Here is a 20,528-nt window from a genome sequence, read left to right on the forward strand (position 1 = left end):
AATTAATTTTATCTTAAAAATGCATCCAAATTCTGTATTCTATTCCAAAATATATTCATAGTTTGATATATATATGGGAATATTTTATTTTGATTTAAAATTTAGTCCCCTTGCCCCCAGTGCTTAAGGACACGCAGATTGCAGAAGATGCCCCAAGTGGCTATACCCCCAACACAGCCCTGAGCAGGGGCACTTGGGAAACGTAGACTTTATGGTTGTTTTTCTGTGGGAAGATGCTCGTTAGACTTTTCTTGAATGTTCAGACCTGTTGGTGATTAGGGGCAGCACCTTCATGTATGTAGCTCTGTAAACTGGCATCTCAGATCATCCACGGACCCTGGGCAGTGAGCATGTGGACGTAACAAGGATTGATGACCCGTGAATCTGGATGTTGGGGAGACCCAGCTAATGTCCACTTGTCTTTCTGGAGGTCATGATCGTGGTTGGCGGCCAGGCACCCAAGGCCATCCGCAGTGTGGAGTGCTATGATTTTGAGGAGGACCGGTGGGATCAGATTGCTGAGCTCCCCTCCAGGAGATGCAGAGCAGGTGAGCCGCACTGCCTCCCGGTGTGCAGGCTGCCTTTCCACTCCGCCCCACCACTGCTGCCACCGCAGGTCTCTACTGGGTGCCACAGTCCTGCTCCTTGTTTCCAAAAACATCTGTGCATTCCACACTCCCTTCCTTTCCCTTCCCCACCTGCACAGTTTCTAGCTGCACCTTCTGGGGTCAGTTCTCATGTGCTTAGGGACTTCAGGCTAATCCAAGTACTTGCTTGAATCAAACAAAACTAGAAATGCAAATGTGAGAAGAAATCCAGTGAGTCCCATAGTGACTTCCAAATATCTAAAGTTGGAGATCACCTTCTGTGGTGAATTATTTACATGCCTGCCTCGTTCCCCCATTGTCACTCATTAACGTGAGTCATCAGCTGTCTGAGATCACCTTGATGCCTTGGTTTCCTGTGCCTCAGGTGTGGTGTTCATGGCTGGCCACGTGTACGCCGTGGGCGGGTTCAATGGCTCACTGCGTGTGCGGACAGTGGACGTGTACGACGGGGTGAAGGACCAGTGGACGTCCATCGCCAGCATGCAGGAGCGCCGGAGCACGCTGGGAGCAGCTGTGCTCAACGACCTGCTCTACGCCGTCGGGGGCTTTGATGGCAGTACTGGTAGGTCCCGGACTCAGTCCCCATCCAGCCTAGGACACACCTTCCATGCAACCCTGGTTTGGTCAGCCACCTCTTGGGCCAACTGCTGGTCCCTCTGTAGCTACTGCCCTAAGAACATACCCATCCTTCCTCCTCTCCCAGCTTGTGTGTCAGAGGCACACCTTCCTACACACAGAATATGTAACTGCCTACGTGCTGTCATTTCTAGGGCTCTAAGAAGGACCCCACCCTCAGAAGAGGCCCTTTTCTCCTTTCCAGTGTCTGTTAACCCATTTATTCTGGAGATGAGACTTAGAGTAAGTTCAGCTGGCGGTTGTCTCAGAACTGTGGTCTGAACCCTCCTCTGAACAGATGAGGGAGCTAAGGTTCAGCTATGGGAAGAGACCTGGCTCAGGTCACACAGTCTTTGCCCATTGCCCTTTCTACTGCCCCACCAAAGCTGTGCAAGGTTGTGCCACTGCAGAAGCGTCCCCTTGCTCCTGGCTTTCATCTAGCTCCAAAGTGAGAATCAGAAACTACTAGTGGACATGGACTTGGAGAGATTATCTCCAGGTGGATGTCTCTGTTGACAGCAACTCTGTTAAACTAAAGTGATATCTTTTAGCCCCCAGTGACATGAAAAACAATATATTTTACCTCTCTGAAATTTCATTTCTGTCTTCACCAATTGGTAACCTTTTTCAGCCTTCTCTTTGACTGTTTCATTAATTCCAAGATCTGTAGCCCCTCCAGAGGCTGCTTCTAGTGAGTGGGAACTGGGAATAAAGAGAACAAAGGATAGTGGGGCATTGTTTCTTTTAGGCATTGCTTTTGGCTGCTAGTAGAAAACCTGATTAAACTGTGGCTTAAACAAATGAGAGCTTTTGTTTTGTCCGTGAAACAAGAAATTCAGAGGTTGGCAGTTGCCACCTTCGTCCAGTTGCTCAAGGATACTGGGGCCAAGTTCCTGAAGAGTCTTTTGGACTTATCCTCATGGTCACAAGGTGACTGTTATATCCAGCCAACACATTTGTGTTCCGGGTAGCAAGAAGCAGGAAGGGGGGTGGGGGCTTATCAGAAAAGCAAAGGCTGTTTCAGAAATCCTGCTTAGATTGCATTGACTTGGTCACCCACAGCTCCAAGGGATTCTGGAAAGGCAAGTTTTCAGCTTTCCAGCCTCTAAAATAGAGGAAGACAAGGGAAAAGAGGGATAGAATAGGTGTTCAGCGAGGCACCCTCAGGTATTTATTCCATTCTGTCGGTTTTATGATTTACGTTACACCCCTGGGCCTCTCACAGCCCACCCTCTAGGTCAGGTCTTAGTGGTCCCCTCAGGCAGACACAGTGCAAATGTGTTTAGGGAGGTGCCACGGGCTGCACAGTGAGGCAGAGGTGGTGCTGAGTCATACACCCAGGTTTCCAGCCCCCCAGGTCTGCACTGTTCCCCCATTCTCACTGTTCGCACAGCAGGGTGAGGCCTGGCACCATAGAAACCTCACGAGTCTCTTGTCTCCCAGGCCTGGCATCAGTGGAAGCCTATAGCTACAAGACCAACGAGTGGTTCTTCGTGGCCCCAATGAACACACGGCGGAGCAGTGTGGGTGTGGGTGTCGTAGAGGGTAAGGAGCGGCAGTGGGTGGTGGCCCGTTCCTGACCTGGCCCTTGGGCCCTCTCCTGGTGTCCTGACTCTATTCCTCCCGTTACTGCTGAGTCTGGTACTAGTATCCTGATGAGCGGATGAGAAAAATGGAGACTCAGAAAGGTGAAGCTACTGGCCCAAGGCTAGAAAGTGGGTGAGCTGGGTTGGGGGGCGTGGGAGGAGCCTAGAGGGGAGATGCTGGCCTGTTGCTTTGGCCACTTGTCTCTATTACGAGTTGGGGAATCCAGAGTCAAGATATAACCCAGGAGTATAATGTGGAGGGGGTGAGAGTCAATTGTTTGTTTAATTTTGTCCTCATGTTCACATGTTAAGCATTATTAACAGAGCCCCGAGTGAGGTGGGCACCTCTCCCCAGTTCTGATTAGTCACTGCAAGGCAGGTTGGTGGGTCCTGCTCTAGTCAGGTAAGGTGTGTGCGGTGAGACAGGAGCGAATGGTGAGGTCTGGGGCCTGTTTAGACAGTGCACTGTAGTTTTTAAATGCTTTTCATCTCCAATTTCTCATTTTGTTCCTAAAACTCTCCTGAAGGAGATGGGCAGGACTTAGATTTTCTCCTTTCTCCAGAAGGGGAAACTGGTCCCAGAGGGGTAATTATTGTGCCCCATGCTAATAAATAGCACAGCCACTCCTTGAACCCAGGTCTGCTAACTCCCAACTCAGACCATTAGCAAATGCTAATAGAGAGACATTTTAGAAATATGTATGAATTCAATGTATTAAAGCATAGAGTATTATTTGGACTAAAACGCTATACTTTGCAGGACAACACTGATTCATTAGCCTGTCCTGAAGTGGGAATTTAGCTGGAAATCTGTGCATTCACACATGTACACAGGCATTTTCTATGTCACGTGCACACACAACACATACACATGCTTCGGGGAGAGTGTAACGTGCGGTGAGTTAGACATTAATATAAGGATTATTTTCTCTCGCTGCATTTCTTGGTCCATACCAGTATTATGTAGTTTAAATTTTAATTTAAAAGTATATTGTTCTAACATACTGAATGAGTCACCTTAGTGAGTGCAAGGATTTTTGTCCTCCTACCGAGATAAAATTGTTTCTTGCAATCTCATCCTCCCGTTGGAACAGAAGTTGATTTGTCTGCCAAATGCAAGTGCTTTGTCTAGCCACCTTCCCATTTCCCCCCTTTTTCCTTAGCCAGGAATATCAAACAATAGAGTTGGGGTTAAAAATAGCGTATCCCTGAAAGGAGAAACCTTGAGTGGGTATTTTTTCAGCTGATGCAGAGTTGGAATGGTTGATGGGGGTTAGAGGAGATACCTTCCTGGTACTCATTTGAAATACTCCCCTTGACAGAGCCTTCTGCGAGCATGTTCTGTGTGGCAGAAGTGCTGTGTGGTAGCACGCCCTGTTGACCCGGAGGACAGACTGGGGATTTATTGATCTTGTCCAACCTGAATCTGAAGCTCTTTCGGCTGAGAGTCAGCCTGGGGCAGCAGAGTCCAATGGACAGCTTTGGTGAGAATGTCCAGGGAGGATCTTAAGTGGACACTCCTTCCCCGTGGCCCTGAAGATACAGCTCTCCGCACTGTCTGCACAGAACCCGCCTCCCTCTCATCGTCTCCTTACCATGGCTACATAGCCTAAATAACACTGGGGAAAAAAGAAAGAAAATCAGGATCATCTGCTACTGGCCGCCTTGAAGAATCTCTACGTAGGAAGAGGGACAGTGAGGCTGGGAGATTAGGCAGAAGCTCCCCGCAGAGCGGAGATCGTGTGTTACAGAGACTGGGGTTGCCCTCAGGAGCTTCTCTTCTCTTCCACACCCCAGGCCTGTCTCATCCTTAGTGATGGACAACTGGCTGGGCAGGTGGTTACCTCTGAGCCAGCACACACCACGAGAGTAGCCTGGGTCCTGGAGGAGCTCTGAGTCAGGATTTTGCCCTCTGGCTTAGGTGAGGGCAGAGTCAGGAGGAGGTGTCCCTTTCTTCTAAAAGGACTGGTTGAGAGGGCTGTGGGGGCAGAACACAAACCCAGGCTCAATGATAGAAGAAGAAATAATTTTACATCTGATGCAGCAAACGTCCTGATGGTACAACATAGTTCTGAGCCTGAGAATCTCTTTCTAGCTTAAAATGATTGTAGATTTTTCACATACTGGTTGTACTCTTGGTATCTCTCCATTAAGAAAGCACATAGTGACCAAAAAAATCTTTTGATTGAGTAACCCTGTTAAGTAGATTTGCATCTGGTGGTGTTTATTTAGTCTGTAGCTAGCGTTTAAGATCCTTATTATAATTCCAGGGTCCCCCATAGGACTGAGACCCCCAGGTGGGACCCCATAGACTCACACCCAACACACACACACACACACACACACACACACACCCCACACACACCCCACACACACACGAGACCTTCCCACTGTATTCTAAGACTACATGTTAAACCCAAATGTTTGAATCTCTCTCTGAGATCATTCAGATACCAATTTCCTGCCCCCTTGCCCACCCTCACCGCCATCCTCAGAACAAACTGTTGCTCTTTGGTAGCCGTTTATGGTATTTTATTTTTAAAATAGGTGATGGTGCTTCAGGGGTCTTGTGCATGGCTCAGAGATTGCAAGGGGGTCTGCAGATAAATTCCAGCCAGCCCAGCCCACAGTGCACACAGAGCACTCCATTCACACGTTCTGCCTACCCGGGTTGTGGACAGAGTACAAAACATGGAGGAGACAATGTTTGGGTTCTTGTTGGAGAATATTGTTCCTTATTTGTTCTGTCTGCTGTTGTGAGCCTTTACCCAGAAAGTCTGCCTGCCTGGCTGCACCTGGGGCCCTCAAGCTTTCCATCTCTCTGGTGCCTTGTACTGGAGAAGATCTAATGAGTTCACTAGGAAGAATATGTTGAGCCCCAGTGACAGCAGGCCATCGCTTTGCACTGGGTGTTTGAGGTGCTTTTTGAGAAAGAGGTTCAGTCAGTACTGCTTTGAGGAAGAACTCAGGGCTTAAGAGGAAGTAGGAGACAGAGTCGTGAAGCATGCTTACCCTGGTTGGGGAGGAAGTTGTGGTCTTCCTGGGGGAGGGGGTCCTGAACCCTGATGGAGGTGAGGGTGCCCCAGTGGGTTACAAGTGGAGTTTCAGCCATGCTCCAGTTCTATGCGAGTCTGAAGCACCACCCTCAGCCACTTTGTCTGTTCCAGGGAAGCTATATGCTGTTGGGGGTTATGATGGGGCTTCCCGCCAGTGCCTGAGCACCGTGGAGCAGTACAACCCAGCAACCAATGAGTGGACATACGTGGCAGACATGAGCACTCGTCGCAGCGGTGCAGGTACGGGGGAAGGGGGAAGGCCAGGGGCAGGCTGTGTCTGATCTCACAGGTGGGTCTGGAGGCCAAGAGCTTAACATTCTACCTTATTTTCCCTCCCTCTTCTCTCCTTCCAGTGTATATAATTCCACTTGCATCTTTGCAGCTGACACAAGCACTTAAGAGTTAACCCTTCTCGGGGGGATCCCTTTGGTAGAGAACAGATGAGATCATATTCCCTTCATCGTCATCTCTTCCATTTCTTTGGAGGTGTCTGCATCTCTTGAAAAGTGAAGCTTGCTATGTGCCAGGTGCTGTCCTAATAAGCACTTTCTATGCCTCATTTTATTTAATCCTCTTCACAGCCCTGCAAGGTAGACACGATGTAACTCCACTTAACAGATTTAGAAAGTAAGTCAACCAGGGGTTGAATAATTAGCCCAAGGTCGTATCATTAGTCACTGGCAGAGTTGGGATTCCTACTCAGGTTTGTTGCGTTTTGAAGTTAGATTTTTTGGACCCCAGATTATCAGAGTCTCATTCTCATGAAGTAGTGTGACAAGCATGGCAGTCCCAGTCGTCCTTGGAAGAGCTGAACTTGCCTGTCTCTGCCTTGGGGGCTGAAAGCCAAGCTATTAGTGTTAATATTTGGAGATAAACTTATGTCTCCCCCCAACTTTTCTTCACTTCAGCCCCCTCCCCCGCATGGGAGGGGAATAAATCCCTACATGGGGCCCACTTCCGCCTCCTGTGGGAAGGCCAGGAGCTGTGTGGTCCTTTGGGATTTTCCAGGAAGTGGAGCAACAGCCCCTTCTTCCCTGCTTTGTCTGCCCCATCATCTAGGGGCCCAGAGGAAAGGGTCTGGGAGGGCAGATGGAGGCGCTGGAGGCTGGGCACTGGCTCTCTGCTCCCGGTTCCTGTGGGAGTGGTGACTGATGACCAACCTGGCTGGCAGGGAGGCCATGTGACTTCTGGGAAGGGAAGCCACAACTGGGAGCTTTTCCCCACCATGTTATTACTTTATCTTTTTTTTTTTTGTATTTTTGAAGATTGAGTTGTGATCTCATTTTATACAACCAAACACATGACCACTTCCTTAGTATTCCTGAAAAATTATGCTATTTTAATATTTTTCAAGAACCACTGTATGCTCACTGGTTAGAAAAGAAAATGCTGTATGATTCCATTTAAGGAACATTTGTGTTTGGAAGGCTATTTTTAGATCAGCTCTCTGCTGATCCCAACAGGTTGGCCCTTCCTGAACGTGCAGCAAATGCATGGAAGTCAGGAGGGCTGGATCTTGGTTCTGGGTCTGCTCGAATGTCCCTGTGGTCTTGGCCTCTGATTCCTCAGATGTGAAATGAGTGGGTTGCAACAGGTGTTCCCTAGGGCCCAGTTCAATTCACAGATCCTCTGGTTCTCCTGCCATCATAGGGCTCTTTTAGTAGTTTTGGTCTACGGTACTGGTAGAGTCTTCTTTGTATTTCCTGGAAATCCTGTGTGTGACTTGAGGTGTGCAAGAAAGTGTTCAAAGCCCAAGGAGGCAGGGACAGCTCAGCGGGAGCGGAGCAGCACACTGAGGTCTGTGGCTGTTTCTAGGAGTGCCTCCAGCAGAAAGCGTGGAGGGCCAGCTCCGGACAGAGCCACGAGCACAGACCCACCTTAGAAAGTTCAGGCTCACCTTGTGGACGGAGCTGACTTCGGAGGCCTTGCTGCTCTCTGTCAGGCTGCCCAGGGGTTATCACTGCGTGGAGATCACTGGGGCTGCTCATGCCTCTCACGAGGCACAGTGACCTTGATTTAAGGGGTGGTATCTCTCCCGGAGGTGGGTTCTTTCCTCAGGTCACTGTCAGTGCTCTGGCCTCAGGCTCCCAGGGCAGCTTTTCTTTAGTGCTTCACATCCCTAGGATTTGGAGAAGCCTCACATCTGGAGTTGGGAACCCACATACTCATCCTGGTAGGTGTTCTTTGGTGGCTAAAGGCCCAGAGACCCTGGCAGCAGGGGCCCCTGTGGCTCTAGGTCCAGGAAAGCTCAGTGTGAGCATTGGGAGAGGAGGCCGCAGAAGGGCACTGGTGCCCCTGAATGCCTGGAAGGCTGCTCGCTTCCTCAGCAGGGTGTGGGCAGTGCTAGCGGATGGCTGTGAGGAAAAGAGGCCATTTCTGGGTCCCAGCATGTGCTGGTTCCTCCTGCACATGGAGGTGAGGAAGGTGAGGCAGCTTGGGAACACACTGAATTTTATTTAACTCAAGTCCGTAAGATAGCCACTGTCGATACACCACCACCATCTGCTGTCAGTTTAGGGCAACTGCGAGGAGCCATTTGCACACCTGCATAATTGCTGGTGGGATTTTACACATCTTGTCATTCAGCCAGTATTTGTTGAGAACCTACTACGTACCGTCACGCACAGGGAAACAGTCATGATAAGACAAACACGCTTCTTGTCCATATGAAGTTTATATTCTGGAAATCTAGTCCTTGGGTCTGAAACCTGGCTGCACATTCCAATCACCTGAGGTACTTTTTCTGATTCCTGACCAGTGTCTCTGGGAGTGAGGTTGTGGAATCTGTGTTTTCAAAAATTCCCCAGCTAATTGAGCTGTCCACGCAGTGGAGTAGTCTGTGGTCCACTGGAACTACCAATCTAGTCCAGCTCCCTCACTATGCAGTTGGAATACTGAGGCCCCGAAAGGGAAGCACCACCTGGCGGGCAGGTTAGAGACACAGGTCCAGAACCCAGGTGTCCCGGCCACCACGTCAGCTGCTCTTTTTAGGCACTCGGGCTTTCTGGATTTTATTTCCTTGACTTGTATTAGAGGATGTTAAAAGGTTATGCTAAAACCTGTAAATGATGCAGTCCTGGCCCTCAGCTCAGGCTTACCACCATCGTGAGTGATTCAGTGCCCCTCTGCCATCTAGGGAGGAGAGCAGGGGGGCAGAAGGAATAGCTTCTGCTTCAAGACAAGCAGGGAGGCCTCAGCAATAATGATCTCAGCACACCTGCTGTGTAGTTTCCATTTCAACCCTTTTTACTACACGCACACACAAACACACACCTATATATATTATATATATATTTATTTTTATGTGTCTGAATAGAAATGAGGTTATATTTGCTTTATATTTGGCGGTTTTCAAGTTGATTTTATGAGGCAGGTAGGTGTCATTATATTTGTTTTATAGACGAGGAACCTGAGTTCCAGGGAGACAAAACAGCACTCCCCCGTCACCCTGCCGGTGATGGCTGTCCAGGACTGGACACCAGGCCTCCTGGTTTCTGGTTGCTGCAGCCAGCCTGAGGCTGGGACTCTGTGCTCTGCCTTTCAGGGGTTGGGGTCCTCAGCGGGCAGCTGTATGCCACAGGTGGGCACGATGGGCCCTTGGTGAGGAAGAGTGTCGAGGTTTACGATCCTGGAACAAACACCTGGAAGCAGGTGGCAGACATGAACATGTGCCGGCGCAATGCAGGTAATATGACTGCTCCCTCCTTCTCTCCTTCCGGGGGAGGTTGTGGGTGTTTTCTCCCTGCAAACACTAGCTCTAAAAGAGAGGCAGAGAGGAGAGGCTCCCAGGGCCTGGGGCTGAGCTTGTACACTGAGTAAGGAGTGTCCATTTGCTGGGCAAGGGAGCGCTTGGAACACACAAAGCTAGCCACGGGGCACCTCACAGGGCCCCCTCTTAGATGCAGAGGGTTCCTTCCCTCCCAGTGAAGGATGATGACTTTCACTGCACATAGATGGACACAGACCCAGAAGAGCCTCTGGTTGCCATCTGTGCCCCCGGCCCAGTGGCTTTGTTGGGTAGCTAAACATAGGGCTGTGTGGACAGTGTCAGACAATCATACTTGGTTCTGTCTTTTCTTTGCCAGTGTCTGGCTATGAGAACCTCTCACCTCCCACCAGAAACCAATTTCCCTCCTTTCAGGGGTATCCATGGAAGGATTCGTGATCCATTCTCCAATAGGACCACTTTCCTTATTCCCTTCTTTGTATTTTCTGTCTCTCCTTCCCTTCCCTTCCCTTCCCTTCCCCTTTTCCTTCCTGTAGGAATGATATTCCTTAGAGTGTTCAGGTTTTTTATGCCTGGAGCCTGACACCCCTATTAAACCATTTCCTTTTAGAACTTTGCCCTATGGGTGTGTCCTATGTTGGTATATCTTGCTTTATGCCTTCTTACTCTGTAATAGTGTTGGCTTAGCCCAATTTCCCAGGCTGGAAATACAAGCAGGTGACTTTCAGGCAGACTTATTTCCTTTATAGTCAAATTACCTGCTTGCTAAACCCATTTGCAGCTGACTGTTGAAAGCCTAAACAAGAAAAAGAGGGGAGTTTATTAATTTGCTCATTGTCTAAGCCTGCTGTGATATAACCTGGCATTTGACCTTGAGCCACATGAGTGAGGAATTATAGAACCTTCAAGCAGCTAATTCAAGAATTAGGTTTAGATGTAAATGCATGTGTATATACACATTCACATATAGATATTTCTATTTTTTATAACAAAAATGGAATCATACTGTAATACTGGTTTATAACCTGCCTTTTAAATCCACTTTACAATCTTTTATGAATATCTTATTATAACACTAAACGTATTTACATAATATTATTCTAAATGGCTATAACATAATTTAAATAACCAAGCTACTATTGGACTTTTAGGTCATTTCCATCTTTTCTCTAAGTAATGCTTTGGTTATTATAAATAGTCTTTATAGCTAATTAATGCACACATTTAAAATTATTTCTTTAGAATAAAAGGCCAGAAGTGAAACTTTTGAATCAGAGGGAGTATATGTACTTTTGACACCACCCAGGAAGGTGATGCATTTTATACTCACCAGTATTTGAGAGTATGTTCACCAACACTGATAATTACTACTTTTTGAGCATCGTTAATCCCTGAGTCTAATTTTGAAAAAATACACAGTATATTGGACTACAGCCTTTTAAATCTTGATGAGCAGTACTTACATTTTCCTACTCTTGAGTCCCTGCTACATGAGACCGTGCCTCCAAACCAGCTCACTCTGAGATCAGGGTGGGTAGGAAACCTTTTCCCTGGGAACTGTATGTGGATTCAGACCCCAATTGTGTAAAGGGATCACAGACACAACCATTAGTGCCCCACAGTGTGGATAAAATGGTTTATCAGGGAACAGCTAACAAGCAGAGTAGAAGTAGTGTACGTGAAATCCCCTGAGTTGTCTCCTTCCACACGTAGCTCAGACTGGGCGTGGGAGGCCTGCATGCACCAGTGGGCAATGCTGCAGTAGAATGGGGTCTGTACCTACAGTGCTCTGCCTATTTATAGGGTCAAGGGCAGGGAATATCTGTGGGGCTATGTCGTCGTGAAAGCTCCCTCGTCAGAGACATGACCTTGTTAGGAAGGGGGATCCTCAGATCCCAGTGGCTGTTGTGTGTTCGTCCCTTGAGCAAACTTAAACCCTAGGAGCCAATTGTCTGTTATTCTAGCAGGAAGGGGAGGAAGAGCGCCTCCATGGCAATCCAGACTTGTCTCTGGACCATCCCCTTGCTGCTCCTGCTGTCATGCCTTCTCTGGCCTCTGTTTGATTCCCAGGGGTCTGTGCAGTGAATGGGCTCCTGTATGTGGTTGGAGGGGATGATGGATCCTGTAACCTGGCTTCGGTGGAGTACTACAATCCTGTCGCTGACAAGTGGACGCTGCTGCCAAGCAACATGAGCACAGGGCGGAGCTACGCAGGTCAGTGTGCTCCACCCCCATCCTGGGGCCCAGGTGGGGTGGGGCAGGTGGGGGCTAGGTTAGCTTGCTTAACTTGGGGCTGAGTGCCTCCTTCAGGCATGGCAGATGATTGTCACATGTCACCACTCCTTCATTCTGCGCCCACGACAGATACCCATAATTAGCACTCTTTTCCCCAGCGAAGCTGAATGTAGCCGTAGAATTCTTCTTGACACAGTGTTCCAGGGAGCCACTTCCAACTGATCTGAATTGTCCTAAGAGGTTTTAGAATTTCATTGCCCTTCCTGATTTGTTTTGTGCTGGGCCCCTAGGTTGAATAAGATACAGTTCTTGCTTTCCAGAAATTAAATTGGAAAGATAAGACCTGCCTACAAAAATAGGAAATACAAGATGATGTACATGTAAGTTCTAAATGAAATGTACTGCACAGGCTTTAGGACATGACATGCGAGAACTGGCAGAGTCAGGGAACACTTCCTGGAAGAGGTGGGGCCTGATTAAACTTTGAGGGTGGGTCACAGTCATAGAGGTAGCTGCCCTTTGCCAGGTGCCCACTCCCTGGGCCACAAAGCAGTCTGTTAGGTACAGTGTATACATACACTCTTGTCTTTTCAACAACCCTCTGGTTGAATGAGACTCCATTCCATTTTATAGATGATGAAACGGAGGTTTGGAATGTTTAAGTAATCTGCCCAAGACCATGTGGCTAAAAAAAATGTCAAAGTCAATATTCAAACCCAGGTCTGAGTCCCAGGCCCATGCCTTTTGTGCTACTCTGGCTCAGGGTTGGGGGAAGAAGCATTCCAAGCAAGAGGCTGGAGGGAAGAGGGAGGAATGAGGCGGCTGTAGAGGCTTATTCCTGGTGGGGTGTGTGATGGTTTTGATGAGGTGTGGGGGACGGGATCAGAGTCAGTGGGGCTGAGGTTGAGGGTCTATAGGGAGACAAGCAAACATAGATATCTATGAGGTATTGGTTTGGCCAAAAAGTTTGTTCGTTTTTTCCCCATAAGATGGCTCTAGTAGCACTTAATTGTCTTTAATATCATTTGAAACAATTTTGTTAGATTGTATTGTGACAGCTGTCGTATCAGCGTGTAGTTTTAAAAAACTTATCAAAATTGGTGAATTTTTATGTAGCCATTTTATAATATTGATGGAAGAAAAACAACATTTTTGGCATGTTATGCTTTATTATTTCAAGAAAGGTAAAAACACAACTGAAACGCAAAAAAAGATTTGTGCAGTGTATGGAGAAGGTGCTGTGACTCATCGAATGTGTCAAAAGTGGTTTGCGAAGTTTCGTGCTGGGGATTTCTCACTGGACAATGCTCCATGACCGCGTAGACCAGTTGAAGCTGATAGCAATCAAATTGAGACATTAACTGAGAACAAGCAATGTTATACCACGTGGGAGATAGCTGACATACTCAAAATACCGAAATCAAGCGCTGAAAATCATTTGCACCAGCTTGGTTATGTAAATCGCTTTGATGTTTGTGTTCCACATAAATTAAGCAGAAAAAAACCCTTCTTGATCGTATTTCCGCGTGCGATTCTCTACTTAAACATAACAAAAACATTCTGTTTTTAAAACAAATAGTGATGGGTGATGAAAAGTGGATACTGTACAATAATGTGGAACGGAAGAGATTGGGGGGCAAGCGAAATGAACACCACCAACCACACCAAAGGCCGGTCTTCATCCGAAGAAGGTGATGTTGTGTATATGGTGGGATTGGAAGGGAGTCCTATATTATGAGCTCCTTCTGGAAAACCGAACAATTAATTCCCACAAGTACTGCTCCCAATTAGACCAACTGAAAGCAGCACTCGATGAAAAGTGTCCGGAATTAGTCAACACAAAATGCATAATCTTCCATGAGGATAACGCAAGACCGCCTGTTTCTTTGGTGACCAGGCAAAAACTGTTACAGCTTGGCTGGGAAATTCCGATTCATCCGCTATATTCACCAGACATTGCACCTTCGGATTTCCATTTATTTAGGTCTTTACAAAATTCTCTTAATGGAAAAAAATTCAATTTCCTGGAAGACTGTAAAAGGCACCTGGAATAGTTCTTTGCTCAAAAGATACAAGGTTTTGAGAAGGTGGAATTATGAAGTTGTCTGAAAAATGTCAGAAGGTAGTGGAACAAAATGGTGAATACGTTGTTTAATAAAGTTCTTGGTAAAAATGAAAAATGTATCTTTTATTTAACTTGGAAACTGAAGGAACTCTTTGGCCAACCCAAGAACTCAGCTCCTTGTATTTGGTTCTCCAGAAACTGGAAGAATTAGAGCTAACATTTATTTATTGAGCATGGACAGTGTGGCAGGCATCATCCTAAGTATTTATGACCATTATCATGTATAATCTCCATCATAACTCCAATGGTATTCTTATTCTGTTTTCCATCTTGTTTGGATTTCAGTGCGAAGGAAGATTATACCATGCAGGCTTAAAGGGGTTTGTATTGCATTCTGTCTGCCCAAGGCTTCAATTAATGAACTTATGTAAAACTTTTTTTCTCATTTAGGATTTTTCTCAACTAAATAGAAAAGAGTTTAGAGGCATTTTGGTCCTAGAGTGATTCCGTTCTCATGGTTAATTATTAAAAACCAGCACTGTCATTTTCTCTCCAAAGCTGAAGTGGGAAGTACAGGGCATTTTCCTGTATGAGGCAGTGAGGCCAGTGAGCGATCCCACCTTGGCTCCACGTGAGCCTTAATGAGAGGGGAAGGTGCAGGTGTGAGTAGTTAGAATTTTGTGTAAGTGCTGAATATTTCATGTCCATTTCTTTACTGTTTGCCCACCCCATAAGTAGGTGGGAAGGAGATGAGCAGAGGTGTGATTTGTGTTCAAACCCATTGACTGAGTGAATCTCTTATCTTAGAATCTATGGATATGGCCTAAAATGCAAAGATTTATGGACAAAGTTATTTATTGGAGCAAAAAACTGAGAATTAATGTCTGACATGAGGGAAATAGCTAAATAAGCTGTGGAATATTTATACAGTGGACGTGTTTTTAATATGAGAAGATGTTTGTGACAGACCGGTTGAGAAAAGGATGATGCAAAATGTATGTACCGCGTGAGCTCAGTCAAGCAGTCCTGGGTCATGGGGGTTAGAGTAGCTCCTGCTTACAGAAATGGATACTGGAGTCACATCTGAATTTGAGTCCCAGCTCTGCCACTAGCCCTGGAACTCTGGGCAAGGTAGTCAGTCTGACTGAACCTCTGTTTTCTCATTTGTAAAATGAGAATAAAATCATATCAAGCCTCTTAGGGCTGTTGTGAGAATGAAACGTGATAATACATGGAAAGCACTTAGCACAGTGCCTGCCTGGCACATAGAAACCACTCAGTCAATGATTGTGGTTATTATTAGTAAGCCAGGAAATATTCCAGAAAAGATAATGGTGATTCTCTTTTTATGTAGGGATTAAAGTTCTTTTTCTTGGTGTTCTTCTGTGTTTTCCAAAATTTCCATAATGAGAATATTTTATTTTTAGAATCAGAAGAGAAAGTTTATATAAAAAGCAATACAGGAGCCTGCTTTTTGAAGACAGGCTCCCTTGAGAAAGAGGAGCCTCAGGTGCAGGCAAGATGTTCTCAAGGTCAGGCAGCACATCTGGGTCTGAGGACTTGGGTTCTCTCCACTTCTAATCTTTTATGTCTGTGGCTTTATCCAGGAATTAACATGAAATGCATGTCTTAGCAGAATGTCATCATTGGGGTGTCCTGGGCTTTCTCTTAGCAATGTTCTCTCAATCTCATCTTCAACCAGAAGATTTGATAGTGGTGGTAATATGTTAAAGTAAGGCTCCTAGTTACACCTTAACTATAAGTTAGAATTTGGTTCAGCTGCAGGTACCAGAAAAACTGACAAATACTTGCTTAGATAAGGAAGTATCTTTTTTTGTATGTATGTATTTGTCCCAGGCAGAAAGGAGTCCAGGGCTGGCCTGGTGCCTGAGAGTGTCATTGAAGAATCAGTTTTCTCTTGTGTTTTCTGTTCTGCCAGCTTTATGAATAGCTGCTGCTGCTGCCCCTTGCACCTTGCATGAGCTTCTTCCAGGCAGGACGAGGAAGAAAACCAAAGTTGCGGCACTGGCAGACTTGTAGTTACACTCTCAAGGGCCAGGATTGGGTCACATAGCACCTCCAGCTGCGAAGTAGTCTGGGAAGCTGAGCTCATAACTTGCTGGTCTCTATAGCAGAGGACAGCAAGTAGAAGGGATGTTGGATGAATCAGCCTATAGTATCTGCTGCATAACTGTAACCCATTACAAGCAAGATTTTAGGCTCATAAGTTAGCTGTTGAGTATGGTTCAACCTGGCCAAAACAGTAACACATACAGACATGTCGAGAATGTTTATCCAAGTATAGGATTTAGCATTGGAGGGGTCTTTCAGTTAGATGACATTGAATATATGGGAATGGAGCCTGAAGAGGTACATGGACTTGCCTGAAGCCACAATGCAGCTTGACTGGTGGCAGAGCTAGGATGGGAGTTCAGTTGTTCTTGCTGCGATGAAGTCAGTCTGTTGTTCTTTCTACTTCATTTCAGTGTCTTCTAAAAGGAGACATGTATCACTCATCACTTCTCTTAAAGTGATACAGATTTAGAGCTGTGAGGTTTCCAGTGCGGGTGCTGAGTGTCAATTACAGTGAGTGCTGGGGTTGGGAAGGGGAGTCACTACGATATGGTGTGAGTCGGTGTGATGATGCGGGGTGAGATCACTCACCTGTGGTGTTGAGGGACTGTGCTCTGTGTTTAAACATCTTGTGGAGACTTGGCTGTTAGAGCGGGAAACAGCCAGCTGCTGGCAGCCTGAGTCCACAGGCCCTTCAGTATTTGGGTACAAATCATGCCCATTTCCCTTGGCTATGGCTTGGGATGTTGTGGGTCATGAACTCCTTGTGACTCTGAATAAGTTCGGAGAAGCTGAGATGATAACTTTCTCCCCCTTTCATCTTAGGTGTTGCTGTGATTCACAAGCCCTTGTGACCCCAACTCCCGCTGCCAGGAGGTGGAGGAAGGGAGGGGTGCTGCCTGTGACTCGGCACAGTGGGACCACGCTGGCTGGGGGCCACTCGCTGCCAAAGTCTGCAGAGGAGTGGGCGCCGCCCTCCTCCAACTTGGCAGTGTCGTCAGGGTGGGAAGACAGTGACCCACCTCCTGCTCCCGCACGGTGTTTCGTCCTCTGCCCTGAGCAGTGGGTTCCTGATAGCTCCGGCTGCACCTTTGAACGTTCTTTTGTGTGTTTCTACAGGGACATCAGAGAACCTTGGAACCTGTGTGTGTGTGTGTGTGTGTGTGTGTGCAGAACGTGGTGATTCACTAAATTGGGGGGTGGTGATGGTCTGCTCCATTTCTATACTACTGATCCTTCCGCTGTGCTAAAACTCAAATCACAGAAACCCCTCTTATGGATTCGCCCCATGAGGACCTTGAGACTACTAGAGCTGCTGTCTACTGGAAGTGCAGGTGGACATACCGGGAATGTCCAGAAATGACCAGGCCCATGCACCAACCTAGACTACTGGTCTGCAGAAGAGTGGGGTGTTCTCGAAGCTGCCCCGTGTCCTCTGTGTGCTAGAACTAGGACCACAGGTTCTCTAGCCCCTCAGCTGGGTGCTCTTCCTTGGGCTCTCCTCCTGGAACTTCTTATCAGAACTGCCTAGTCTCTGGGCTACTGGTCTTTGAGGTCAAGGATTCCAGGTTTGGGAGATTTTGTGTCTCTTCAGCTGGGAAAACTAGCTCTTCAGAGAAGCACTGAGTAACACACTGGAGGAAAAAAATACATGAAAAACAAAAACACAAGAAAACAAAGTGGTAAGGCTTCAGTCCTTGTCCATAGTGGTCCCAGAGAGGATCCTACTTCTGAGTTTTCCTGGAATAGGACAGTCCCTGTTTATACTTATTATCCAGGTTTAATTTTTCAGAGCATCCCGTTTTACTCTCAAAAGTGTTCTGGTTTGGAGGCTAAGTAAAAGGTCACCATACCTCCAAACCCAAAGATAGGTTTGTTCCTGCACTGGATGGGGTCCCGTGTGATTTACACGGACATGGATGACTTCAAAGGCGTGTATACTTGGCACCCTGGGCCTGGCCCTCGGCAGTCGGTCCAGTCTGTCTCACATCCTTGTCTTCCTTGCCTTGTGCTCTTCCCCCATTCCAGGCCTGTACCCTCTCACCAATCCTCAGAACATCCCCCTCCTAGCTTCCCCCGTGAGGGAGGACATGGTGGTGGGCCCTGAATGTGTGATCTCTCTCAGGAGTACTTGGATTTTGAGAGAGGAGCTTGATGAAAGCTTTGCTAATTCACAGGTAAAAATGATTAATGACAGAACTTCAGGCATCCGGAGGAGGGTATTTGAGGGCTCAGGGAGTCATCTGCATTAAAAAAAAAAAAAAAAAGAACCTTAAAGCTGTACTGTTACTGAACTAGCAAGTTGCTTATATTGGAATTTCCAGCATGAGGAGGGGAAGTCTTGTGTCTGGAGAAGAGTCTCACAACTTGGGGGCTGGAATTTACCCTTCCTGATGTCAAGGTCCACCTTTAGGGAGCCAAGGGGCTTTATGAACTCTGATGTTGGACTTCTCATACAACTGGGCAACTTCCAAGCAGATTTTATAGGAGACTGTCATTCTCCCCACTTCACCCTGAAGTTATAAACCCAGGATTTTCCCCAGCGAGTTGGACACTTTGTGTATTTACTGTATATTTATTGTGCGTGAACCACTCAACTCCCCTGAAGGGGAAACATCTTCTGATGTTGAGCAGATGTTATTTCAGTGAGACATTTGGAGAATACCAAGGTACCTAGAATTTTTAGTAACCTTGGGCAGAGGCTGAAATATCCAGCTTTGGTGGACCTGGAAGAAGAGCTCCAAAGGGATCAAGACATGCTGTTAGCTGGTTTGTTCTGCTCTTACCTGGCATGGAGGTGACTGTGGTCTCAAAGCTCTGCCTGCCTCTGGATCAGAAGCTAATGGAATGCTCTTTCTGTTCCAAATGTTCTTCCTCCCTCTCTGAGGAAGGTTTGGGACTTTGTTTCAGGGTGTGTGTGTGTGGTGGGGGGAGGATGAGGTTGGGGTCTGATGTGTGCCATCACACAGCTCCTGATTTCAGACGAAAGGTGAAGTTCCCCCCCAACACCTGGAAGCTGAACTTCCAGGCTTAGCATGCTTATGTCGGGGGAGGCTATTTGTGTGTCATCTTCCCAGAAAGGATCCCCTCCCTGAGAGCTAGCCAGCTGTTTTTCCTGCGTTTGGATTTTTGCTATTGACCCCACCTCACGTCTCCCTTCCCAGGAAGCACTGCCCCTGCTGGTAGTGCTGCTGAGGCCATGTTCGTTTTAGCCACATGTGTCCTTTCTCACGGGGACTAGAACACTGGTACGTCATCACCAAATAGCCAATCTGCTCTAGCTGCCCACAGATGCCATCCAAAATCTGCTGTCCCTTTATCACCAGGTACAATTCTCTCTCCGCAGTGGGCACAACAGACTTATTTTCAAGTCTGTGCTGGTCATGTGGTAGGTGAACCCCCCTGCATCCCCTTTTCTGGTGGCCACACCTGCTTGTGAATGCAGCTTTGTCAGTGGGATATCTGAAGTCTGATCACAGCGATGAAATGGAATTGCAGCCCAAGGTTAGAAGCAGCTTAGACACCACTTGGATTCTGATTTGGACAACAGAGAAGTCAGGCTCTGAATTCCAAAGTTCTTTCTCATAAGTACCCAATGGCATCTCTCCATCTAATAAGTTGCAGTATTATGCAAATGAAAGTGACCTCATTTTCTGCTATGCAATAAGAATACTTAATTCTATTTCATGACAGACCAGTTGCAATATCCCCTAAGATGCTTTTTGAGCTGTCTTACTTTGATATCTGTTGTATAATGTTTGTATATTCTTGAGCCAGATCCTTTCAAAGATTGCCTTTTTATAAAACTGAAGCTACAGCTTTCAGGCTAAAGTTTTAATGTAGATATTTTTATAAAGTAATTTTTCACGATATTTGAATTGCTTTTTATTGTCCATGATAATGAAATGTTATGTTCTATGCATCACTCACTCTCAAACATCGTCCATGCCTGTAGCTATCTTCCCTTTGTTTCTCACTCTCCCCAAACTTCAGTAGCTCCAGGTTGACTTGGAAGCTTCTTTCTTACACCACATTCAAGGGAGATTGCTGAAAAAACACAATCACTGGTGTTTATTGAATTGTTTAGGGACTAACATTAAGCCTGACTCAGCACTTACACATCTATGTTGCCTATCTGCTTTTTTTGGAGTCTGTTTTTGGTAGGATGAGGCAGGGGGGAGTCTGGTTGGCCCATCTCCTGGCATCTCTCATGGCCTGGCATGGAGCCTGGCATGCTGTGGTATGGAGAAGCCCAGGGAAAGGCCTGCCCTTTAGGGCATAGTCCCGGGAGTTTTCCTAGATCGAGCTGACTAGTCTTCATTCTTTTCTGTCTCCTTGTTCTTCGGAGCTTCAGGCTTAAGGCTTTTGCTGCTGGATGATGTCCCTTTTGGAAGCATCTTGTCGATGAACTTTAAAAGAGGCGTCACTCCTCGTGGTTCCCACTAAGAATGTGATCGGCATGTGCTTTGCAGATGTTCATACCTACACTTACAGCTTGCTTGTTTCTTGAGCTGTGTCTACACTCCAGGCTCTGTTTTGTGTATTTATCTGCCAATTAGTCTC

At 46.8% G+C, this 20,528-nt stretch overlaps 1 protein-coding gene across 1 annotated transcript in view; it reads left to right on the forward strand.

Annotated features, from left to right (window-relative positions):
• The window catches only part of KLHL3 (kelch like family member 3), a gene marked incomplete at both ends in the record, with an annotated part of 109,948 nt that extends 93,129 nt beyond the window's left edge, over positions 1-16,819 (forward strand). The window contains 7 exons of the mRNA XM_082621730.1: positions 431-548; positions 973-1,170; positions 2,667-2,768; positions 5,977-6,105; positions 9,410-9,550; positions 11,663-11,806; positions 16,791-16,819. Coding sequence (XP_082477856.1) covers positions 431-548; positions 973-1,170; positions 2,667-2,768; positions 5,977-6,105; positions 9,410-9,550; positions 11,663-11,806; positions 16,791-16,819 — 861 coding nt within the window. The remainder of the gene's footprint in view (positions 1-430; positions 549-972; positions 1,171-2,666; positions 2,769-5,976; positions 6,106-9,409; positions 9,551-11,662; positions 11,807-16,790) is intronic.
• Between the last annotated feature and the right edge of the window lie 3,709 nt (positions 16,820-20,528).

This window comes from Mesoplodon mirus, assembly GCF_964341445.2.
Source record: "Mesoplodon mirus genome assembly, chromosome: 5".
NCBI lineage: Eukaryota > Metazoa > Chordata > Mammalia > Artiodactyla > Ziphiidae > Mesoplodon > Mesoplodon mirus.